General features: G+C 37.2%; 2 protein-coding genes, 1 long non-coding RNA gene and 2 other non-coding genes across 9 annotated transcripts in view; 4 read left to right on the top strand and 1 right to left on the bottom strand.

The window, feature by feature from the left end:
* The window catches only part of LOC124318172, a 61,503-nt gene extending 58,202 nt beyond the window's left edge, over positions 1-3,301 (top strand). For both annotated transcript variants that reach the window (XM_046782815.1, XM_046782814.1), the window contains exon 7: positions 3,273-3,301. The gene's annotated coding sequence lies outside the window, so the exon portion shown is untranslated. The remainder of the gene's footprint in view (positions 1-3,272) is intronic.
* Positions 1-22,156, bottom strand: part of LOC124315387 — a 48,905-nt gene that overhangs the window by 9,308 nt on the left and 17,441 nt on the right. For 2 of the 4 annotated variants that reach the window (XM_046781041.1, XM_046781049.1), the window contains exons 7-10: positions 11,819-11,881; positions 11,680-11,742; positions 4,532-4,594; positions 4,410-4,472 (exon numbers count right to left, since the gene is read on the bottom strand). In XM_046781041.1, coding sequence (XP_046636997.1) covers positions 4,410-4,472; positions 4,532-4,594; positions 11,680-11,742; positions 11,819-11,881 — 252 coding nt within the window. Of the gene's footprint in view, positions 1-4,409; positions 4,473-4,531; positions 4,595-5,086; positions 5,316-5,455; positions 5,658-11,679; positions 11,743-11,818; positions 11,882-22,156 lie in introns of those variants that run through there. The other 2 variants (XM_046781075.1, XM_046781084.1) reach the window with 2 other exon arrangements.
* Positions 797-878, top strand: Trnas-gcu. Its single transcript has one exon. It is a non-coding gene; the product is annotated as a tRNA-Ser (tRNA).
* LOC124320174 lies at positions 3,384-9,019 on the top strand. The gene is made up of 3 exons (XR_006913808.1): positions 3,384-3,419; positions 8,294-8,298; positions 8,944-9,019. It is a non-coding gene; the product is annotated as an uncharacterized LOC124320174 (long non-coding RNA).
* On the top strand, positions 21,671-21,752 carry Trnas-gcu. Its single transcript has one exon. It is a non-coding gene; the product is annotated as a tRNA-Ser (tRNA).

Raw genomic sequence — 22,156 nt, 5'->3', positions numbered from 1 at the left:
CCACCAGGAAAACCTGGGCTCTATGGCTCGCGCACATTCTCAAGAATGGGTCCGAGGCTGTGGAACGACCTGCCAGATAACATCAAGAAAATGACGGAGCTGAAGAATTTTAAAACTCTGTTGAAATCCTATTTGTTCAGTAAATGTTATAAATGACCCAAATTGTACATATTTTCTTGAGTGACTCTACCTAAAGCGTCATTTGATCATGTAGTTGTAAAGTGCGCTATAGAAATTGAATAAAATAAAATAAAATAAATTTATTAGCTGAGATGGAGATGAAGCGATATCGAACTAGCCGAAAGAAAGCGAATTGAGACATTTCTTATCAGAATGTTCCTATTTCGCCTCCAGTCAATCCTTTGAAATAGATTGCATCGTAGCCGGAAACTTATTGTGATTATTCCGTGAAAATTGGTTTGTGCATCTGCCTATCGTAACTTTTGAAAAATTCAATCCTGATTTTCTTTGGTTTCTGATACATTTTGATTTATATTTTTTAAAGATTTGGACTTTGATGAAGTGACGAGTTTGGATCGTGGATCATCGAGTCATTCGTTTGGCCGGAGAAGATCTCGGCTCTATAGGCTATCTCAATGCAACAAGCACATTTCGCCTAGGAGCAACTTACTACTTCACGCCCGCCTTTTGAAGATCCAGCGAAGTAAACCTTCACACGACGGGGAGGATTTCAATTTGGATTCGTCGAAGGAGTCGCCAATCTACCGATAATGCACTGGAAACGAAGGAAATTTTATGTTTTTTTTATTTAATCATGGTAATAATGGAGTTCGTAGACGTGGTGGCCGAGTGGTTAAGGCGACAGACTGCTAATCTGTTGTGCTCTGCACGCATGAGTTCGAATCTCATCCACGTCGACGCGGTAAAACTTTTAATATTTTAACTATTTGGCGAGTGGTGTTACGTATAGAATTGTTTTTGGTATCCTTCTGCCCACCGTGACGAAATTGAATTGTTGAATCAGACTTTTCTTTTTGTGGTAAAAAACTACAAACGTACAACACTTAACTGACTTTCCAGACTTGTGTCGGTGCCGCACTTGAAATAAAATGAATGTTGGATACGAATTTCACGGTCGGAGAAATCTTTTCAGTGTTTTTTTTTATCTCGAGATCATTAAGACTAACACTACCGCAAGTACTAAAATACTGAATGATTACTCCATTAATTAATCCATAGAATTGAATTGAAAGAGATTGACATAAGTCAGAATAAAGCGCAAACCAAATATCCGTGCGTTCATTTGGCTTCATTCATTCGGTATATCTGCTGATAAATGAGGAATTGTTTAGGAAAGCTGACGAAAAACGAATGATTTACTGGTCCTGGCGCCGCTGCTGCAATCCAAAATATGCAACCGATCGCAGCGCAGACAACGAAAATGCAATCAAGGTCACACCACATCCAGATGATTACTTCAATCGATGGGGGGGGGATGACATATAATTCATTTTGTGGCTTTGAAAAACAAAGTTTAACCATTTAAAGATACGGAAGTGTTATTGAAATACTCTACTGCTTTTATTTTGATTTAGTCCTTAAATGCATTGTGTTTTACAGTGAGATGAATCTCGTTAGGATTTCAGATTCATTTTTTACCATTTTTAGGGCCACGCCTCGATTTCAAGATTTTTTAGAATCCAACCAGTTGATTCTAGTTTTCTATTCTGTCCTTATACTTGGTAGTGAAATAAATCACTGTATAGCGGGGTAAGGGGAAGATTGTTGTTGCTAAAATTTGAAATTTAATGTCAACGGTGAATATTGTAACGAACTACATCAGCGCATGAAATCCTCTCATCAGGGTTCTTCAAAGTCCTACCTATTACAAGGCCTCTTTAATTAACGTAGGGTACTTATTTTTATATTTTGTGTAACTTTGAATGATAACTTTGAGTCTTTGATTTTGGAAACAATCAAAACAACAACGAATCTAGTTTGAAATGATAGCATTCCCACACTCAGAAGAGTTTGAGGTTTCTACCGCTAGGTGGCATGGCTTTTGTCGCCTTTTTTTAAATGAAAAATCGTCTGCTATAATTTCCCTCTCAAATCTCTTTGATGTTCCTGTTGGATTTGGTAAACAAAAGGTTAAATCTATTGCCACGACATCATGTCGTGGCAATACGGTCGAAACTGTCTATTGTCAACATCTAGTCTAGTCGACATCTGTCGTGGCAATAAAGAGAAAATTGTCTATTGCCACGACACGCCACGATACGCCTATACTTCCTCTCTGATCTCTCATATCGTGGCAATAACACGAAATTTGTCTATTGCCACGACATATTTTTTTTTAATTCGACATTCACGCATGTTAGGTTAGTTTAGGTTAGGTTATGTTAGGTTAGGTTAGGTTAGGTTAGGTAAGGTTAGGTTAGGTATGTCAAGTTTTTTACAGGGTAATTTCAGCAATAGTAGCCGAATAGTCAGCGATGAATGCCACCATGCGATAGCATGGCGTTCGATTCTCCGTCGAGAGGGTAATTTTTTATTTGGAGATTACAACAAAGGTTGAGTTTCACGGGATAATTAACAAGAAAAAGGATGCGGGAATTATGCCCATGTAGTTTTACCCTATTTAGTAGTTTCCCTAAACATCTTCGTTGGAACTTAGTATACGAAAACGCATGTCGTGGCAATAGAAAAAATTCGCGTTATTGCCACGACATCTGTCGTGGCAATAGATCTAACCTAAACAGAACATGTGCATCACACAATCACAAAAAAATACTGCTAACCACGCTCGTGAGCTAACAATTGAGATTCGAGTACAATTTTGGTTGTGATAATTTGTAGCTAAAAGGACATTATCAAAGAAAAAAATGTGGCGAACATTTTTTTCAGCATTTTTTTCTTTTTAATTACGAAGCTTGCCCTTTTCACAACTACGTTCTTCGAGCTTGCATTTGTTATGGCGCCTTCTGCAAGCAACCCTGAATTGTTCTGAAAAGGTAATTATGTTTTCTATTAGGGTTCCATACCATATTTTTTGTCTCTGAGACTTAGACTTAGATTTTAAATACTCTGACTAGATAAAAATAGCCTGGTTATGTTTCTGATAACTCGACAACATCTGCAACGCCCGATGTTACCTAGTACGCTGATAAAATTGATGTGTTGTGAGTTGCACGTTGACTACCTCCTCAGCACAATTGGCCGGCCAAGGTTTTTTTAAAATTATTATTTTCGCCTTTACATTTTCAGTCTATTCATCAGTTTAATTCTAATTTATTTTTGATCTTGGTTAGGACCGTAAGCTGCTTTTCATTGTGCCTAGGTTTACAGCTTTTAGCATTTTGGTTTTAGTTTTTTGGAGCGTGTCAAGAGCACGTAATTTGGTCCAGGAGGATCGAGTAGTCCAGGCCGTGGGAATCATCACGCAGAAACCAACCACTGTCTCATTGATGGTGAAAAAGAAGTCGACTCGTACTTTAAATGATTCAATGGTTCAGAATTGTCTCGTTTTCTCTGCGCTTTGGAAATCGTATTATTTTCTCGTCCCAAAGTTATTAAATCAGATGAAATAGCTGTAGTCATTTTTATCCCCCAAATTGTATTTCTATCATGAAACGTATACCGTACACCGTACACCACAACCAAAATTCAATGTAAGAAAATGGGAGTTCAACTACGGAGAAAGATCTTCCTGTAGCATCCAACCAGAGAAGTGTGTAAAGCGACCTTCACTGTTGTCTTGCAAAAAAGCCCCTTGCGAGGCTACGATCTGCAACCAAACTTGATCTCCCATTTTGAGTTCGATCGTGGACTGGAGCGTAAGAGTTTCCCATTCATTGCCTGCCCGGGAATCACAGTGGGTTCTCCCGGTGTGAACGCCATTCACCATCAACAACACATTTATGTCATTATGTCCATTGGATAATGCGCCAACTCCGCTGAAAGCAAAGAAATAGACTCCTTTACGTGGTGCTGTGAATTTCCCTGTTTTTATATTCATGGCTCCACCAATGTTGAGTCTCTCGAGTTCGAATGGAATCGGAACTCCCAAGGTCGAGAATGGGCCGGTTTTTTGAACGTAGAAATAGGTGGGCAGGGACTTCACGTCCGCGTATCCAATCCATTTTTGCAAAGCTGCTTTGTTGCGGGAAAGAAAAAAAACATTCATAAGAAATTATTGAGTGCTCTAAGTTGTTTATGTTTTGTAATGAAATGCACCTGAATCGTTTGATTGTTTAGTGAAATCGCAATAGACGTTTACGATTTTGTTGCCTTCCATGATGGAAAACAATCCGCTTTTTTTATGACCAATTTGCTGGAGGTCCCCGCATGAGCCGGGCATTTTGCCGATGGATGAGGCGGCTGTACTCTCTACCAAATATTTTCATGCTTTGTTAAAGGTAAAAATCTTTAAACTGGGATTGGCGTACTTGTCAATCCCGTTGTTAAATCTCCGATCTTGGACTTTGAACTTTGAACATCTTGTTTAACGACTATAAAGTATAAACAAAGGGTTTATTAAAATGGGTATTCAAAATATAAGGCGGCGTACTTGTCAATTCCGTTGTTAAATCTCCGATTTTGGTCTTCGAACTTAGTACATCTTGTTTAACGACTATAAACGAATGGTTAATTAAAATGAGTTCTCAAAATACAGTATATGGCGTCGTTCGTAAATTTTACCGTTCTGATCATTTTTTAAAGTTTCAATTACGGTAGTGGCTTCAGTCAAACGTTGGGTGTTTGCTGAATGTCAAGAGTATACATTATTTTTAAATAGCGTTTAGTTATTGTAAATGATATTGGCCATACCTTTCAGATCATTTTTTAAAGTTTGAAACACGGCGGTGGCTTCTTTTAATTGGTGTTTCGTATCTGCAAAATGACTCGATAGATAAATTTAAATCGACATATTTTTTGCTATAGGCTAATCCTATTACCGTTCAACTCATTCTTAACATTTTCAATGCCGGCAAAATTCGTCGACGTATTTTTTATTTCCTCCAAAAGTTTTGACGTTTGGGCCAATTTTTGGTTCGAATCTGAAATTTACGTACCTAACTTGCTTTATTGTTGCATATTTTATATTTTTTGCATTTAAATTTACCTTTCAAATCCTTCAGGCATGTTGTAAGGAATACAACGTGAGATCCTAACAGCGTCGATGTAGGATAATCGTGATAGGTCATGTCCTGTTTAGAAGTTGGGGAGTTTTGGGTCGGGAGTGTTGCAGGATTGTAAAAATAAAAAGGGGAGGGTGGAAGGAAGCCATTGGTGCTGGATGGCAGCTGGACCGAGGCGGAAGAGGCCATCAGACCAGACAGGACCAAAATACACTAAATAATCCAACACATTTCATACACAAAATTTAATATAGGTTCAAGTTATTATATACACACACAATAAAATGGTGGTAGCCTATTAATACGCAGTGGCTTTATTAACACAAATGCAAACAATTTAAAGAATACTTTACCTTTATTAAGTTGGTCATAGTTGCGATCGAGATTTTATTTGGACTATCGAACTTCTTACTTACTGAACTGTCGTCGTAGTCGAGTGTGTGGAAATTCAGGAGTCTGTCTCTTCTTTTATAGGTCCGAATCTTCTTTGACTTCTTTGACGAAGAATGAAATTTGTAGTTTTGATTTTAATAATTCCTTTTTGCACACCAGTGTACAAATAAGGTGGCAGTAGTTTTTAGCAGGGCGTGGCAGAAACTGGAACAATGCGGGAGTAACTTCACCGCATGACCCCTCCAATTTTTAGATACGTGATCGAGATATGCAAATGAAACGAATCAAGGACGAAATGTCACTTGATGTCGTATGTTAAAAATGAGCAGTATAGGTGACAAACCAGAGTCTTAGAAAATTCCGAAAAAAAATGAATTAAATAAATTATAATTTATTTAACAGTTTCCAGTCAGCAGAAGGATGTTCTGTTACAAACTCAGTAGCCATCCGACTTTCTTTTATTCACCTATCTTTGGCTCTAATTGTTTAGAATATTAAAAATTTATTCGTGAATTACTTTTAATTTCGGCGAATATAGGTTTTAATCTACTTATGTAATGGAATTGTGTCTGTTAAGTGTTAACCCGTTTATTAATTATATCCAGCTATCATTATTTCATTATATTAATTCTTTATTATTACTATCAAGGCAATTCTTGACTGCAAATCTCTTTATAGAAAGTTACAAGATACTTTCTTCGTTTCAATATTATTTGACGAAGTTTTTGCGGTTGTGAAAACGTATCCAATTACCAATTCAACTCCCGTTTAAAGTCACCTAGTCTGCACGAAGGGAGAAGAAACCCGAAGGCGGCGATTCTCGAGGGGTTGTCAACTCAAAAAAAATTCTCGTACACCCTCGGATTTTTTCAAAAAAATCCCTAAAAAATCCCAAAAATCAAAAAAATCAAAAAATCAAAAAATCCCAAAAATCCCAAAATTCCAAGAATTTTGGTTTAATAAATCGACAAAATTTTACAATAATCGATTTTTTTCGTTATCGATTCTAATTCCCCTTACTGTGTTAATAATTCCCCTTGGGCTTCTGTCTGTCTCTTGGTCTGTCTGCTGTCAGTGCCATGCTAGGAATTTTTGATGGGAAAAATGACTTCTATAAATTCTGGTATTTCTAGGGAGGATGACGATACATGGGAATTGTTAAAAGAAAACAAGGTAATTGTACCTGAAAGTATTAAAAAAATACTTAACGATCTCAATTTTAGTGAAATTCGTGCGTTGGCTAAAGTAAACGAGCGTAAACGAGTCAAGTGTCATGATTGAAGAGTACATCCGAGATGTACTTGGTGATCCTGATGTTCTCGAAATTATGAATAAAGAAGAAAAACTACAAATATTTGGATCCATCTTTTCACGGTGCCCGTCCAAGTTCAAACTTTCACCTGGGCACAAAGTTACATTCCAAATTTTGTCAGAGGTTTGCAAAGAAATTGTCCAGCGCTGGACAATTATCTGTAAAGTAAAGCCACGTCAATCAATGGGTGTTCCATCTGGTAAAATAAGACTTTATAGCAATCTGAAAAAATCTGAAAAAATCTGAAAAAATTTGAAAAAATCCCAAAAATCTGAAAAAATGATTTTTGGATTTAAGATCCGTAGGGGAGACTGGAGTAAAACGGGACACCGGGTCAAAAGGGACAGTGGGGGGAAAAATAGTATATGTTTATAAAACTGTAAAAATTTTTAGTATGTTATGTAAATCTGTATAATCTAATTTGGCATGAAATTTGGTTGGTTTTTGTCAATAACTGCATGAGTTATTGACAAAACAAAAAAAACGGTTTTTTTTTAGAAATTTTTGTCTCCGCCATTTTATGTTTGAAGAAACAAATAAACGCTAATGGCATGTAAATTTAATATGGAAATGAAGCTGATTCATTTCTTGATCGTTTAAAACAGAAATTATAATTTTAGATCGATTAGTTTAGACAGTATGAACTTTAAAAAAAAAGTGTCTAAACCGGGAAATCGGGACAGCTGTTTTTGGCTAATTTGGGACAGTTACGGACCAATCAGCGTACAGCATTTTTAAGAGGCTCGATTTCGTTACCTAGCAACGCAGGATGTCCTACTGCTCCATAAGGGTTTTTGTATTTATAAGAAAAAAGGTTCATTAACACAATAATCAATTTGAAACATTTATAAACTCAAAGAGTATATGCAGTGGAACACTTTTTCAATTTTTTTTAATTTTATTGATGAATTTTAAGGCGAAAACGGAGGACGTCCCTCATCACCCACCCCAGTGTCCTCAATTACCCCCCAAAATAGGCCCCTCCCACAAATCTGAGGAAACTTTAAAGGTATTTTATGGGGAAATGGTTCATTATAAAATTATATAAAAAATATGGGGGGTTCATTACAATATGGAATACATAAAAACAAAATTTTAAAGAAATTCAATAATTAGTTTGGGAGATATAGGGGGGAAACAAAAACCGTCCCGTTTTACTCCAGTCTCCCCTACACCTTCGGATCGAGTTGACAACCCCTCGGCGATTCTCCATACATGGACTTGAGAAAATTAGTTCAGTTCTTCTGGTACGATGCTGATGCTATGTCAATCAACGTTGCGTTCTTCTCTTATGGTGCCTCCTTTTCTCGCTAGCTTTACCTTTAGCATTGAACCTTATTCGCTATCTCAATTTATGCAAATATTCGTAAACTGATCTTTAAAAAATTTCTAAGAATATCACATAGCCAAACATTTATTTCAAGACGTATTTTGATGCAAGCAATCTGTTATCGCGGTTAGTTTTCCATTGAGGCGGTTACAAAAGTCAAGGTTATGTCAAACAAATAAGGACGTAAGGTAATAAGTCATCTTCAACATTATCCACAAAGCGCGAGAGGGCGAGACCATGTCGTTGGTGACTGTGATAAAATATCTGATTATTAATTCAAATCTCGTGTGAAGTTGTAACAGATTGGCTTGATGTGCGTTTCCCTTTTTCATTTCTGCTGCTGTCGCGGCTTTTCACCTTTTGTAAGTTTCATCTCGATGCATCAATCACGCGCCATCCGTGCGTAATTCAAATACTCCCCATTTAAAAACTCTTCAAAACTCACTTGGGGATAGCCAGTACATTTAACCTTATTATCATCTCACCTCCGAATTACGCAAATTCTTATGGCATCAACCACAACTGCATGCCAGCCAATCCAAGTACGATATCACCACATCACTGCGCTGATTTCAACGTAAGGAAATGCGAAACTTGCCGGGAATGTGCCTGTTAGTGCGACTTATTCTAGAAAATTATACTTACTTTGAATCAAAGATCTCTATAGTGGTTTTTTCCTGTATAAAAATCATGACAGACAGGTTCATTTTTCGGTTGCTACCGTCATATCATAACAAGAGTTGACGTTCTATTAGCGGTATTAACGTAATCATTTTCGAAATCGCATTTTTATTGTTTCCTCCCAGTTCCAGATTTTTTTTTTAATCTCGTCTTTGCCGCTTGATTTCACTTCGGTTGTGTGTGATCCAAACTTAAATTTATGCAACCAGCTACTGATGAGTATTTTTGTTTTTACTGCAAAACATGTATGACCCATGTTTCCTAGTTAGTATTGTAATTGATTGTAGTATCCTACTTCATTCTTTGATCAATCAAAGTTTAATTACAACCTTACTTACTAGCTTTTCAACTCTCCCATCAGAATATTTCCCATTGCCTGTGCTGCCAACCTTGCTGCAATTCACAAGCGGTAAGCTGTAGGTATAAACACTACAGTCTGACATCAAAGATGATGGGCAACCTACCAGCTAAATAATTACATCGCTTAATTTAGTTTCTTTTTCATTTCAGTTATTTCCAGTTTTTGTTATAAAATCTCCTCAGTTTGTCATTGCCAACCAACTGCGTCAGTTTCCACAGTAAGAAAACTTGTCAAGTGTAACATGGAAAACCTTTGCGAATGAACTCCCCACCACTTGGATATTGGAATTTGTTCACCTCCTGCTGTATAGCATGTAGCAAATTTTTAAAGGACGGACGACGGCACGGGAGATACAATTTTGGACATGGAAACTTCTACCGGCTATTTGTCCTACACCAGAAAAGACGCTAGAAGGTTATATTAGAGCTGTAGTTTGTATTCTTATGGCTATGTCAGTTTATAAACCAGTTGCTTTTGACACGAGAAGGTCATCGGCCGATTCAACGCCCAGTGGAAAGATGCTCGTCAACGTTCCTCCGAAGTCCTTCGAAGGCATCGACGAAGATTCCACTTTTGTTACCTGTTTTCTTTTCGTTCTTTTTTTAAAATTCTTTATTAGCTGAGATGGAGATGAATAAGCGATATCGATCAAGCAGACAGAAAGCGAATCATGTTATTATGCCTCTTTAATTAAGGTTGGGTATTTATTTTTCTATTTTGTAACTTTGAATGATAATTTTGAGTCTTTGATTTTGGAAAAAATCAGAACGACAACGAATCTAGTTTGAAATGATAGTATTCCCGCGCTCAGAAGAGTTTGAGGTTTCTACCGCTAGGTGGCATGGCTTTTGTCGCTGTCTTTTGATGAAAAATCGTCTGCTACTTTCCCTCTCAAGACTCAAATCTCTTTGATGTGGACTTGGATTTGGTAAACAAAACATGTGCATCACACAATCACAAAAAATGCTGCTAACCACGCTCGTGAGCTAACAATTGAGATTCGAGTACATGGAATTTTGGTTATGGTAATTTGTAGCTAAAAGAACCAGAGAAATAAAGGAACGAGCATTTATTTCTTTTTAATTACGAAGCTTACCCTTTTCACAACTACGTTCTTCGTGCTTGCATTTGTTATGGCGCCTACTACTAGCAACCCTAAATTAGATAGGACAGATAGAACATTTGCATTTTGGAGCGTGCCAAGAGCACGTAATTTTGGTCCATCAATTTTAAGTAGTCCGGGCCGTGGGAATCAGCACGCAGAAACCAACCACTATCTCATTAACGTAGGATGCCTCAAGGAATTCAATAATTTTTATTTCCACTTTCATCGAGGTTGTGTGTGCTCCTGTCAAACGTGCGCTGCTCGCGACTGTATGAATGTATCGTTATCGGGGAAAGGAAGTCGACTCGTACTTTATTATTAGTTTCAATGGTTCAGAAATGTCTCGTTTTCTCCGCGCTTTGGGAATTATTTTCTCGTCAACCAGTTATTAAATCAGATAAAATAGCTGTAGTCATTTTTATCCCCCAAGTTGTATTTCTATCATGAAACGTATACCGTACCTACACCGTACACCACAACCAAAATTCAATGTAAGAAAATGGGAGTTCAACTACGGAGAAAGATCTTCTTGCAGCAACCAACCAGAGAAGTGCGTAAATTGACCTGCACTTTCGTCTTGCAGAAAAGCCGAGTGGATGTTTACGATCTACAACCAAACTAGATCTCCCATTTTGAGTTCAATCGTGGACTGGAGCGTAAGAGTTTCCCATTCACCACCGCCGGATCGGGAATTACACTGGGCTCTCCCGATTTGAACACCATTCACCATCAAACCCACATCAAGATGACCGGGTCTATCTACAATGCTAACTCCGCTGAAGGCAAAGAAATAGACTCCTTTGCGTGGTGCTGTGAATTTCCCTGTTTTTATATTCATGGCTCCGCCAATGTTGAGTCTCTCGCTTTCGAATGGAATCGGAGCTCCCAAGGTCGAGAATCGGTCGGTTTTTTGAACGTAGAAATATGTGGGCAGGGATTTCACGTCCGCGTACCCGATCCATTTTTGCAAAGCTGCTTTGTTGGTTTAAAAGTCCAATTACAAGAATTGTCTTAAATTTGTTTTAATCAATCCTTTACGGCACCTGAATCGTTTGATTGTTTAGTGAAATCGCAATAGACGTTAACTATTTTGTTGCTTTTCATGATGGAAAACATTCCGCTTTTTTTATGACCAATTTGCTGGAGGTCTCTACATGAGCCTGGCATTTTGCCAATGGATGAGGCGGCCGTACTCTCTGCCAAATATGTTCATGCTTAGTTAAAGGTAAAAATCTTTAAATTGGGATTGGCGTAGGCCTACTTGTCAGTTCCGTTGTTAAATCTCCGATTTTGGACTTTGAATTTTGTACATCTTGTTATTTAACGACTATAAACAAATGGTTAATTAAAGCGAGTTCTCAAAATACAGTATATTGCGTCGTTCGTAAATTTTACCGTCCAGATCATTTTTTAAAGTTTCAATTACGGTAGTGGTTTCAGTCAAACGTTGTTTCATATCTGCAACATAATTTGTGAATACAAATTAATGTTTAATTCATTGCTATTACGCAGTCTACCAAATTTAATTGATTACCATTCGACGTTGATGTTAGGGTATCAACTTTGGTGTTGGAATCGACCAACGTTTGAGTAGTTGCTGCAAATCAAAAAGAAAGTTTATTGTTAATTCTCTACTCTAAGTAGTTTTGCAAGTTAAATGAATTACTAGAAGATTGTTTCGCCAATTCCTCCAAACGTTTGGTATTTGCTGTAAATCAATAAAATGAAAGTTTATTTAAATTTGTCCACTATAGGTGGTTTTGTAATTTAATGTAATTACTAGAAAATTGTTTCGCCATTTCCTCCAAACGTTGGGTATTTCCTGAATGTCAGAGTAAATAATTAAATCATTTAGTTAGTGCAAGCCATAATGAAAATAATATTACCTTTCAGATAATTTGTCCACTATAGGTGGTTTTGTAATTTAATGTAATTACTAGAAAATTGTTTCGCCATTTCCTCCAAACGTTGGGTATTTCCTGAATGTCAGAGTAAATAATTAAATCATTTAGTTAGTGCAAGCCATAATGAAAATAATATTACCTTTCAGATCATTTTTTAAAGTTTCAATTACGGTAGTGGCTTCAGTCGGTCACAAAATTTAATAAAGGTTAAAGTTATTATACGCACACAATAAAACGGTGGTATTAATACGCAGTGGCTTTATTAACACAAGTAACAACAAATTTAAAGAATACTTTACCTTTATTAAGTTGGTCATAGTTGCGATCGAGATTTTATTTGGACTATCGAACTTCTTACTTACTGAACTGTCGTCGTAGTCGAGTGTGTGGAAATTCAGGAGTCTGTCCCGTCTTTTATAGGTTCGAATCTTCTTTGACGAAGAATGAAATTTGTAGTTTTGATTTTAATAATTCCTTTTTGCACACAAGTGTACAAACAAGGTGGCAGTAGCTTTTAGCAGGGCGTGGCAGAAACTGGAACAATGCGGGAGTAACTTCACTGGATGTGGATGACCCCTCCAATTTTAAGATACGTGATCGAGATATGCAAATGAAACGAAATGAAACGAATCAAGGACGAAATGTCACTCGATGTCGTATGTTAAAAATGAGCAGAATAGACGTTTTGTTTGGAATGTTTGGAACGTCATTTGAATTTCGTGACGTTTGACGTTGAGGCAAAAGTCACCGTCAATCGAAAAGCAGCACGTCAAAAAAAAAAACGTTATACGTCAAATTTTTCCAACGTCAAATATGACGTTTAACGTCATTTGAATCAGATATTTTTTTTAAACTTCAGTGGTTATCTTAAACCGATTAAAAAGCCCTATTTAAACATAAAATGCTAACTATCCTAATATTCGTAAATCCATATCAAAATATTCGTAAGCTGATCAATATCTAAGATAGGCTATGACATAGCCAAACATTTATTTCAAGACGTATTTTGATGCAAGCAATCTGTTATCGTGGTTAGTTTTCAATTGAGGCGGTTACAAAAGTCAAGGTTATGTAGAACTGTCGAACAAATAAGGACATATGGTAATAAGTCATCTTCAACATTATCCACAAAGCGCGAGAGGGTGAGACCATGTCGTTGTCGACTGTGATAAAATATCTGATTATTAATACAAATCTCGTGTGAAGTTGTTACAGATTGGCGTGACGTGCGTTCCCCTTTTTCATTTCTGCTGCTGTCGCGGCTTTTCGGCCTTTTATAAGTTTCATCTCGATGCATCAATCACGCGCCATCCGTGCATAATTCAAATAGTCTTATTGAAATACTCTACTGCTTTTTTTTTGATCAAGTCCTTAAATGCATTGTGTTTTCAGCGAAGGAATCTCGTTAGGATTTCAGGAAGGAGCTAGGGCTATTCGTGGTGTTTTTTTGTTGTTGCCATGTTTAGGGCCACGCCTCGATTTCAAGATTTAAAAAAAAAAAACAGTTGATTCTGCTGCTGCTGGTTTCCTTTCTGTCCTTTCTCGGCCAATTTGAAATAAATCACTGTATAGCGGGGGGATGGCAAGATTGTTGTTGCTAAAATTTTCATTTAATGTTAGTGAATCTTGTAATGAATCCATGAATCCTCTCATCAGGATTGTCCTTCAAAGTCATGTTATTATGCCTCTTTAATTAAGGTAGGGTTCTTATTTTTCTATTTTGTAACTTTGAATGATAACTTTGAGTCTTTGATTTTGGAAACTGAATCAACGCGACAACGAATCTAGTTTGTTTGATGTATTCCCGCGCAAAGAAGAGTTTGAGGTTTCTACCGCTAGGTGGCACGTCTATTGTCGCTGTCTCACGATGAAAAATCGTCTGCTGCTTTCCCCCTCAAAGCTCAAATCTCTTTGATGATGTTCCTGAACACTTGAACAGATTAATGGGGCTGACCGTCTAACTCGGGTTCTGATATACATTTAATTGTATTAGTTCGACTAATGAACTTCAAACATGGAGAGGAAAAATTGTGATTTTGCAATACCGATAGGTGGTTAAGAAAGTTCAGTTGAGTTAGAAATTTAAGCTGACTAGAATTGGAACCTTATTTCAGCATTGAATACTATTGGTAGAAATGGTAGTAGGCTACATTCTTTTGTCTGGTCAAATGAGATGATGTATTTCTTTTTAAGAGAAAGTGTTAATGTTTGTTTATTTTTAATTGACTAGGTTGGAGTATGTTTCATTAACAAGTCAAAGATAGATAAGCCAAGTAACGGGCATGTTTGTTTTTACTGAACAGACATAATCGAATTCTGGGTAAGCAGACAATATTTTAAATAACTTTTTAGCATTAAGAATTTTAAACGTGGCATATTTTTCTTGCAGGTGCCTTGGAACCAGCCGAAGATTGGTGGAGAGTACCATGACCTCAAGGTCTGTCATTGACTCATTTTTCATTATTTTAAGTACCTGAGTTAACAGTATCAAGTTGCATCGTATAAAAGGTCAGCGTAACCGACTTGATATTGTCCAGTGTATATCGTATCATGTACGTTGCGCTAATTGTGGTGCGACGCTGTCATTGGGCAAACGAATTTGAAGTAGGCGTACGTACACGCTCTAGGAATGAAAGGGAACAGTTAAGTTTGAGCGGAATTCATTTTACCTTATCATTTTAGCATTTCTTGGTACGTTATTTTTCTCAAGGATTTTTTTACCGAAAAACTAACTTTTCCTTTTGTGCAATCGAGACGATTTCATTTGCTGTAGGCTTACGCGTGTATTTCAATATTGACTGAAAGCGATAATTTATTATCTTGATTTTTTTTAGTGCTGAAACATAACATTACAAACCTATTGATTGCATTCACTTTAAACTGCTTAAAAGTGAGATTGAATTTATCATTAGGTGAATAAGAAGTCGACTGTACTTTATTATTAGTTTCAATGGTTCAATTCAGAATTGTCTCGTTTTCTCCGCACTTTGAGAATTATTTTCTCGTCCACCAGTTATTAAATCAGATGAAATAGCTGTAGACCCTGTAGTCATTATTATCCCCCAACTTGTATTTCTATCATGAAACGTATTCCGTAGGCCTACACCGTAAACCACAACCAAAATTCAATGTAAGAAAATGGGAGTTCAACTACGGAGAAAGATCTTCCTGCAGCAACCAACCAGAGAAGTGAGTAAATAGACCTTCACTGGTGTCTTGCAGATAAGCCCCATTCGAGAATAAGATCTGCAACCAAACAGAATCTCCCGCTTTGAGTTCGATCGTCGACTGGAGTGTAAGAGTTTCCCATTCCTTGCCTGCAAAGGAATCAGAGTGGGCTCTCCCGATTTGAACACTATTCACCATCAAACCCGCATCGAGCCAACCGGGTGCAGAATTTATCACGCTAACTCCGCTGAAGGTAAAGAAATAGACTCCTTTGCGTGGTGCTGAGAATTTTCCTGTTTTTATATTCATGGCTCCACCGATGTTGAGTCTCTCGAGTCCGAATGGAATTGGAACTCCTGAAGTCGAGAATCGGCCGGTATTTTGAACGTAGAAATAGGTGGGCAGGGATTTCACGTCCGCGTATCCAATCCATTTTTGCAAAGCTGCTTTGTTGCGGGAAAGAAAAAAACCATTCATAAGAAATTGTTGAGTGCTCTAAGTTTTCTTGTTTTTTAATGGAATGCACCTGAATCGTTTGATTGTTTAGTGAAATCGCAATAGACGTTTACGATATTGTTGCTTTCCATGATGGAAAACAATCCACTTTTCTTGTGGCCAATTTGCTGGAGGTCTCCGCATGAGCCGGGCATTTTGCCGATGGATGAGGCGGCCGTACTCTCTACCAAATATTTTCATGCTTAGTTAAAGGTAAAAATCTTTAAACTGGGATTGGCGTACTTGTTAATTCCGTTGTTAAATCTCCGACATCTTGTTTAACGACTATAAACAAATGGTTAATTAAAATGGATATTTAAAATATATATATATGGCGTCATTCGTAATTTTACCGTTCAGATCATTTTTTAAAGTTTCAATTACGGTAGTGGCTTCAGTCAAACGTTGGGTGTTTGCTGAATGTCAAGAGTATAAATTATTTTTGAATAGTTTAGTTATTGTAAGTCATAGTGGCCATACCTTTCAGATCATTCTTTAAAATTCCAATCACGGCGTGGGCTTCTTTTAATTGGTGTTTCGTATCTGCAAAATGACTCACACTATTAATTAATTCGATATATTTTGATATATCATAGGCTCATCCTATTACCGTTCAGCTCATTCTTAACATTTTCAATGCCGGCAAAATTCGTCGATGTATTTTTTATTTCCTCCAAAAGTTTTGACGTTTGTAACAACTTTTGGTTCGAATCTGAAATTTACGTACCGAAGTTGCTTAAATGTTGCATATTTTCAATATTTGTAAATTGAAATTTACCTTTCAAATCCTTCAGGCATGTTGTTAGGAATACAACGTGCGATCCTAATAGCGTCGATGTAGGATAATCGTGATAGGTCATGTCCTGTTTAGAGGTTGGGGAGTTGAGGGTCGGGAGTGTTGCAGAATTGTAAAAATAAAAAGGGGAGGGTGGAAGGAAGCCATTGGGGCTGGATGGCAGCTGGACCGAGGCGGAAGAGGCCATCAGACCAGACAGGACCAAAATACACTAAAAAAAACCCAACACATTTAATACACAAAATGTAATAAAGGTTAAAGTTATTATAAACGCACACAATAAAACGGTGGTGTTAATACGAAGTGGCTTTATTAACACAAGTGGCAACAAATTTAAAGAATACTTTACCTTAATTAAATTGGTCATAGTTGCGATCGAGATTTTATTTGGACTATCGAACTTCTTACTTACTTAACTGCCGCCGTAGTCGAGTGTGTGGAAATTCAAGAGTCTGTCCCTTCTTTTATAGGTCCGAATCTTCTTTAACGAAGAATAAATTTGTCGTTTTGTTTTTAATAATTCCTTTTCGCGCATCAGTGTACAAATAAGGTGGCAGCAGCTTTTAGCAGGGCGTGGCAGAAACTGGAACAATGTGGGAGTAACTTCATTAGATGACCCCTCCAATTTTTAGATTCGTGATCAAGATATGCAAACTAAACGAATCAAGGACGAAATGTCACTCGATGTCGTATGTTAAAAATGAGCAAAATAGACGTTTTGTTTGGAATGTTTGTTGGAATGTGTTGTTTGGAATGTTTGGAACGTCAATTGAATTTCGTGACGTTTGACGTTGAGGCAAAAGTCACCGTCAATCGAAAAGCAGCACGTCAAAAAAAAAAGTCAAACGTCAAATTTTTCCATCGTCATTTGAATTGTAAATTTTTTTAAAAAGTTCAGTGGTTATTTTAAACCGATTAAAAAGCCCTATTTAAACATAAAATGCTAACTATCCTCATATTCGTAAATCCATATCAAAATATTCGTAAGCTGATCAATATCTAAGATAGGCTATGACATAGCCAAACATTTATTTCAAGACGTATTTTGATGCAAGCAATCTGTTATCGTGGTTAGTTTTCAATTGAGGCGGTTACAAAAGTCAAGGTTACGTAGAAATGTCGAACAAATAAGGACATAAGGTAATAAGTCATCTTCAACATTATTTCCACAAAGCGCGAGAGGGCGAGACCATGTCGTTGGTGACTGTGATAAAATATCTGATTATTAATACAAATCTCGTGTGAAGTTGTAACAGATTGGCTTGATGTGCGTTTCCCTTTTTCATTTCTGCTGCTGTCGCGGCTTTTCGCCTTTTCTATAAGTTTCATCTCTATGCATCAATCACGCGCCATCTGTGCATAATTCAAATACTCCCCATTTAAAAACCCTTAAAACTCAGTTGGGAATAGCCGTAGGGGAGAGTTGTACTAGTTGACGTGATTTTTTGTTTTTTGGCCACCATACTTTTAAAAATAAACTTTCGAAACTCCCGATTATCTTAAAAGAAAGAGGGAAGAATGAGCTATATGCCTCGAATTTTTAATTTAGAGAAACTCCCCTTTATTCGGTCAAAAAGTAAATTTGAAAACATCAAAATTAAAAGACGAGATGCCCCGTTGAAGGGGCACTTCGCTCCATGTATGGGGGCATAAAAGCCCATGTTATTCTTATGGACTAACAGTCCAAGGGACGGTACATCAGCAAAACGTATAAATAAATAAAGAAAGTTAAGATTCAAAGGTATATTCTTGGTGGAAATAATAACGATACATAAGTTATTTAAAAATCACAAATTAAAATGGCCACGACATCAAGATCATTAACATAACTAAGAACATTGGCCGTGATGTGGTTCTCTGGAACGGGAGTTTGGTCTTTTTGGACTGGAACGGTTGGCCTTCTTGGACGATGTTACCGTTGGATGCTGGGATTTCTATGAAGATGGGACTGGTGATGAATTAAAAGGACAATCCGTGACGAAAGATGGAGCAAAGTCGACCGATCTCTCTGACATATCCAGCCAGACTAATTGGCTGATCCAACAGAACCAAGAGGGGCACCATTGAGGAAATATTCCTTAAAATGAACTCTGAACTAAAGAGACAAATTTGTTAGCAAAAGACGACATTTCAGTTGAAAAGAATGTTACCGTGGAAAGACAAAATATGGTGGAATAGACGTCCCTGTGGCAGATACTGCAAGGCAGACTGTAACCAGTGTGCCTCTCTCACCTGAAGTTCAACCTCAACATTGTCAAAGAAGGAATCAACGTAATGCTTGTTGAAGCTGGTAGCTCTGATTAAAGATGTTGCTTGTGGTTTTCTGATTGAAAGGTCTTGACGTATTCTCATGAAACCAGAGAGCCAGTCTCTTCCAGCTTCCTTCTTGACCGACCAAGAAAGAGGGACAATACATTTTTCTTGGGTAGCGTACTGATAAGCCAATCTTCTCATGTCTGTGGTAGTGATTCCATGATAAATGTCACTGGCCCTTTTGACGTAACTGCTAAGATTGCTTTCTTGTTCGCTGCTGAAAACCTAGAGCGAACAAGAAAGAGTTAACATTGCAACACATACACAGAAAAATTATAAGTGGATTTACCTTACGAGGTTTTTGGTAACCCCCAATGATTGTAGTTGCTCCAACTTCTTCTTGAATTCCATTAGCCAAGAAATTTTTGACATATCTCAGTAGAGATCTTTTTAGGGTGGAGGTTGCTTTGGAAACATCACACACTTTTTGTTTCTCAGCAACAACTTTCTTGACAGCTTTCAAAATGTAACCATCTGGATACATACAACGTTCAGTTTTTCTAATATAATGCCTAACCATGTTACATTTAACAAAAATTGACAGATTTTTTAGACTCACCATTTTGACATTAGACGACAGAGATGTTATACCCGCAAACTGCCCCAACGTTGCCAGGCCAGTTTGCCTCAAGAATAGGTGTCGTTAATCAAATTGATTTTTCAGTAACTCCTCTAAGGAGAAATAATAAACTAAAATATCAGATTGAAAGAGGAAAGAATTTCCTTCGAGAATATCATTTGTTGAAAGTTTTATTCTATTTCTGAAACCCGTAAATTGAAAAAATCTGTCAAAGCTGATGACACGATTTTAAGGCGCCAAAATTGTTGTTTCATTTATTACTGAACCCTTCGGACTTTTTTAATGATTTTTTTTGTAAACGATGGAGATTTTCGGGTTGTATAAGCATGAATTTTTCCGACACTTAAATTTCATTAAAACATATCTCAATATCGATAGTGCCAACATACACACTACCCTAACTGCCCCGTTCTCCCCTAATACATTTAACCTTATTATCTCATCTCCGAATTACGCAAATTCTTATCGGATTCTTATGGCATCAACCACAACATGCATGCCAGCCAATCCAAGTACGACATCACCGCATTGCGCTGATTTCAACGTAAGGAAATGCGAAACTTGCCGGGAATGTGCATGTTAGCGCGACTTATTCTAGAAAATTATACTTACTTTTAGTCAAAGATCACTAGTGGTTTTTTTCCTGTATCAAAGTCATGGCAGACAGGTTCATTTTTCGGTTGCTACCGTCATATCATAACAAGAGTTGACGTATTAGCGGTATTAACGTAATCATTTTCGTAATCGCATTTTTATTGTTTCCTCCCAGTTCCAGATTTTTTTTTTAAATCTCGTCTTTGCCGCTTGATTTCACTTCGGTTGTGTGTGATCCAAACTTAAATTTATGCAACCAGCTACTGATGACTATTATTGTTTTTACTGGAAAACATGTATGACGCATGTTTCCTAGTTAGTATTATAATTGATTGTAGTATCCTACTTCATTCTTTGATCAATCAAAGTTTAATTAAACCTTACTTACTAACTTTTCAACTCTCCCATCAGAATATTTCCCATTGCCTGTGCTGCCAACCTTGCTGCAATTCACAAGCGGTAAGCTGCAGGTATAAACACTACAGTCTGACATCAAAGATGATGGGCAACCTACCAGCTAAATAATTACATCGCTTAATTTAATTTTCTTTTTCATTGCAGTTGTTTCCAGTTTTTCATCTCCTCAGTTTGTCACTGCCAACCAACTGCGTCAGTTCCCAAGAAAACTTGTCAAGTGAAACATGGAAAACCTTTCGAATGAATTAACCAGCACTTGGATATTGGAATTTGTTCACCTCCTACTGCAGCATGTAGCAAATTTTTAAAGGACGGACGACGGCACGGGTGATACAATTTTGGACATGAAAACTTCTACCGGCTATTTGTCCTACCAGAAAAGACGCTAGAAGGTTATATTAGAGCTGTAGTTTGTATTCTTATAGCTATATGTCAGTTTATAAACCAGTTGCTTTTGCCACGAGAAGGTCATCGGCCGATTCAACGCCCAGTGGAAAGATACTCAACGTTCATCCAAAGTCCTCCAAAAGCATCGATGAGGATTCCACTTTTGTTACCTGTTTTCTTTTCGTTCGTTTTTTTTTTATTCTTTATTAGCTGAGATGGAGATGAAGCGATATCGAACGAGCAGACAGAAAGCAAATGGAGACATTTCTTATCAGAGTGTTCCTATTTCGCCTCCAGTCAATCCGGTGAAAAAGATTGCATCGTAACCGGAAACTTTTCGTGATTATTCCGTGAAAATTGGTGGGTGCATCTGCCTATCGTAACTTTTTAAAAATTCGATCCTGATTTTTTTTTGTTTCTGTTACATTTTGATTTTTTAAGATTTGAACTTTGGTGAAGTGATGCAGAGTTTGGATCGTGGATCATTGAGTCATTCGTTTGGCCGGAGACGATTTCGGCTCTATATCTCGGTGCAACAAGCACATTTCGCCTAGGAGCAACTTACTATACTTCACTCCCGGCTTTTTGAAGATGCAGCGAAGTAAACCTTCACACAACGGGGAGGATTTCAATTTGGATTCGTCACAGGGGTCGCCAATCTACCGATAATGCACTGGAAACGAAGGAAATTTTATGTTTTTTTATTTAATCATGGTAGCAATTGAGTTCGTAGACGTGGTGGCCGAGTGGTTAAGGCGACAGACTGCTAATCTGTTGTGCTCTGCACGCATGAGTTCGAATCTCATCCACGTCGACGCGGTAAAACATTAAAGATTTTAATAATTCTATTTGGCGAGTGGTGTTACGTATAGATTTGTTTTATGTTTCCTTCTGCCCATCGTGACGAAATTGAATTAATTAATGGAGTAATCAATCAGTATAGTACTATTGATAGTGTAAGCCTGAATTATCTCGAGATAAAAAAAAATGAAAAGAATTTCTCCGACCATGAAATTCGTATCCAACATCCATTTGATTTCAAGAGTGGCACCGACACAAGTCTGGAAAGTCAGTTAAGTGTTGTACGTTTGTAGCTTTTTACCACAAAAGAAAAGTCTCAGTCAACAACTCATTTTTTGGCTTTCAAAAAACAAAGTTTAACCATTTAAAGATGCGGAAGTGTTATTGAAATACTCTACTGCTTTTATTTTGATTTAG

This window comes from Daphnia pulicaria, chromosome 1 (genome assembly GCF_021234035.1).
Source record: "Daphnia pulicaria isolate SC F1-1A chromosome 1, SC_F0-13Bv2, whole genome shotgun sequence".
NCBI lineage: Eukaryota > Metazoa > Arthropoda > Branchiopoda > Diplostraca > Daphniidae > Daphnia > Daphnia pulicaria.
This window is presented reverse-complemented; position numbering and strand designations above follow the sequence as displayed.